Here is a 2,219-nt window from a genome sequence, read left to right as displayed (position 1 = left end):
AGTACACAAAACAGTATTATTAATTACAGTCACCAAACTGTGCTTTACACGCCAACCATTCCTTTTTTATTTTTATTTTTCTTAATGAAAGAATTGAGTAAGACACAGAATTTTTTATGTGTCTTCACATGGAAAAGAAAACTGTAATGAGAAATGGAATATAAATATGAATGAATTTATATTCTAAATGAGACCAGACATACACCAAATACGGAAATTATTTCCTTGATTTCTAAATATATATAATAGAAGGTAGTATTTATGCTAGGTTACTAATGCTACTTGTGGGAAAATGAGTCATTTCACTTTTCCTATATCCTGGTAGTCACCTCCACCACATGGAACTAGGGAACCTCACAGGATCTTCAGAATTTCTTCTACTTGGATTATCAGAGGAACCAGAACTGCAGCCCCTCATATTTGGGCTTTTCCTTTCCATGTACCTGATCACTGTGTTGGGAAACTTGCTCATCATCTTGAGTGTAAGCTCAGACTCCCACCTCCACACGCCCATGTACTTCTTCCTCTCCAACCTGTCCTTGGTAGACATCTGTTTCACCTCCACCATCGTCCCAAAGATGCTGTGGAACATCCAGACTCAGAGCAAAGTCATAACCTATGCAGGCTGCATCACACAGATGTATTTTTTCATATTATTTGCAGGACTGGATGACTTCCTCCTGACTGTGATGGCCTATGACAGGTATGTGGCCATCTGTCACCCCCTGCACTACATGGTCATCATGAACCCCCGGCTCTGTGGACTGCTGGTTCTGCTGTCCTGGATCACGAGTGTCCTGTATGCCTTGTTACAATGCTTAATGGTGTTGCGACTGTCTTTCTATTCAGACGTGGAAATCCACCACTTTTTCTGTGAACTCAATCAAATGGTCCAACTTGCTTATTCCAATACATTTCTTAATAATATGGTGATGTATTTTGGAGCTGTGCTCATGGCTGGTGGTCCCTTTGTTTGTATCCTTTACTCTTACTATAAGATAGTGTCCTCCATCTGGGGAATCCCATCAGCTCAGGGGAAGTATAAGGCATTTTCTACCTGTGCATCTCACCTCTTGGTTGTCTCCCTTTTTTATGGGACAAGCCTAGGAGTGTATCTCAGTTCTGCTGTTACCCACAGCTCACACTCAAGTGCAGCAGCCTCAGTGATGTACACGGTGGTCACACCCATGCTGAACCCCTTCATCTACAGTCTCAGGAACAAAGACCTAAAGAGGGCCCTGAAGAGATTGGTTGGGATGGCAGCTATGAAATGACTTGTCTTAGGGCTGAAGAAATGCACATGACAGCGGGACTCAAAGCCTCAGAGCCACATGTCATGATTTTTAGATCAGGTTGTAATTTTTGGAAATCCCCAAATATCTCATGAGACTATATAGATTTCTTAAGGACAATTTTTTAAATGAAATTTATCATACTGAGTAATTTTTCTTTCATATACTAAAGAACAATCAGAAGTTGTACTACTTCTACTGAAATAAAGTGTACTTGGTTACCACAGCCATTTACATCATTCATAGGAGAGGAAAATATGAGAGCTCAGTTTAACCCTGTTCATACTTCATTTCTTCATATATCACTACCATAACTGCTTTTTCTGAAAATGTAGACTTTAACATACAGTGTGTGTTATAAGAGATCATTGGGTTCTCTTTTCTTATTAGGAGCCTGTATCTTAGTTAGCTTGGTGTTTATATTCTTACCATAGTCACTGACAAACTGACAATCAAATACATGTCTCCAATTCTAGTCGACGTTAGAACACAAATTTCTATAAATGGTTTGACATAATATGCCCTTAGGGTAGAGATGACTTTAAGTATGAGGAAGCAAAACTTTGAGTCATACATTTATTACCATGCAAACTATTTTTTTATGGTGTACGTTTACTGATTGATGTATGTAAGATCAGTGTTCATATGCAAAGGGATTTATCAATTTGATGCTTTGCTTGGCATAATGATGTTTTCTATTGAACTATCTTCCTGCTTCTGCTATGATTCCCTCTATAGTTCTAAATGATGTATCTCACCCTACACTAACTATTGTCATAACCACTGAACGGTTAGAGAAGTAACCATATCATTCATTATGTATACTAATATGTGATCTATAGATATAGCATATATGTACATGAGTGACAAAGGATAACACACTAGGGTGTTTGGATTCCTGTCCCATTCTTTGATTATGTCATAAGA

At 38.4% G+C, this 2,219-nt stretch overlaps 1 protein-coding gene across 1 annotated transcript; it reads left to right on the top strand.

The window, feature by feature from the left end:
- Positions 1–338: 338 nt before the first annotated feature.
- LOC102757042 (olfactory receptor 7A5) lies at positions 339–1,274 on the top strand. The gene has a single exon (XM_006760323.1). It carries the CDS (start codon positions 339–341, stop codon positions 1,272–1,274), a length of 936 nt encoding a protein of 311 aa, XP_006760386.1.
- Positions 1,275–2,219: the final 945 nt, after the last annotated feature.

The sequence above is a fragment of the Myotis davidii genome, unplaced genomic scaffold, assembly GCF_000327345.1.
Source record: "Myotis davidii unplaced genomic scaffold, ASM32734v1 scaffold3197, whole genome shotgun sequence".
In the NCBI taxonomy this organism is placed as follows: Eukaryota; Metazoa; Chordata; class Mammalia; order Chiroptera; family Vespertilionidae; genus Myotis; species Myotis davidii.
Note: the sequence above shows the minus strand (reverse complement) of the source record. Positions and strands in the feature narration are given on the sequence as shown.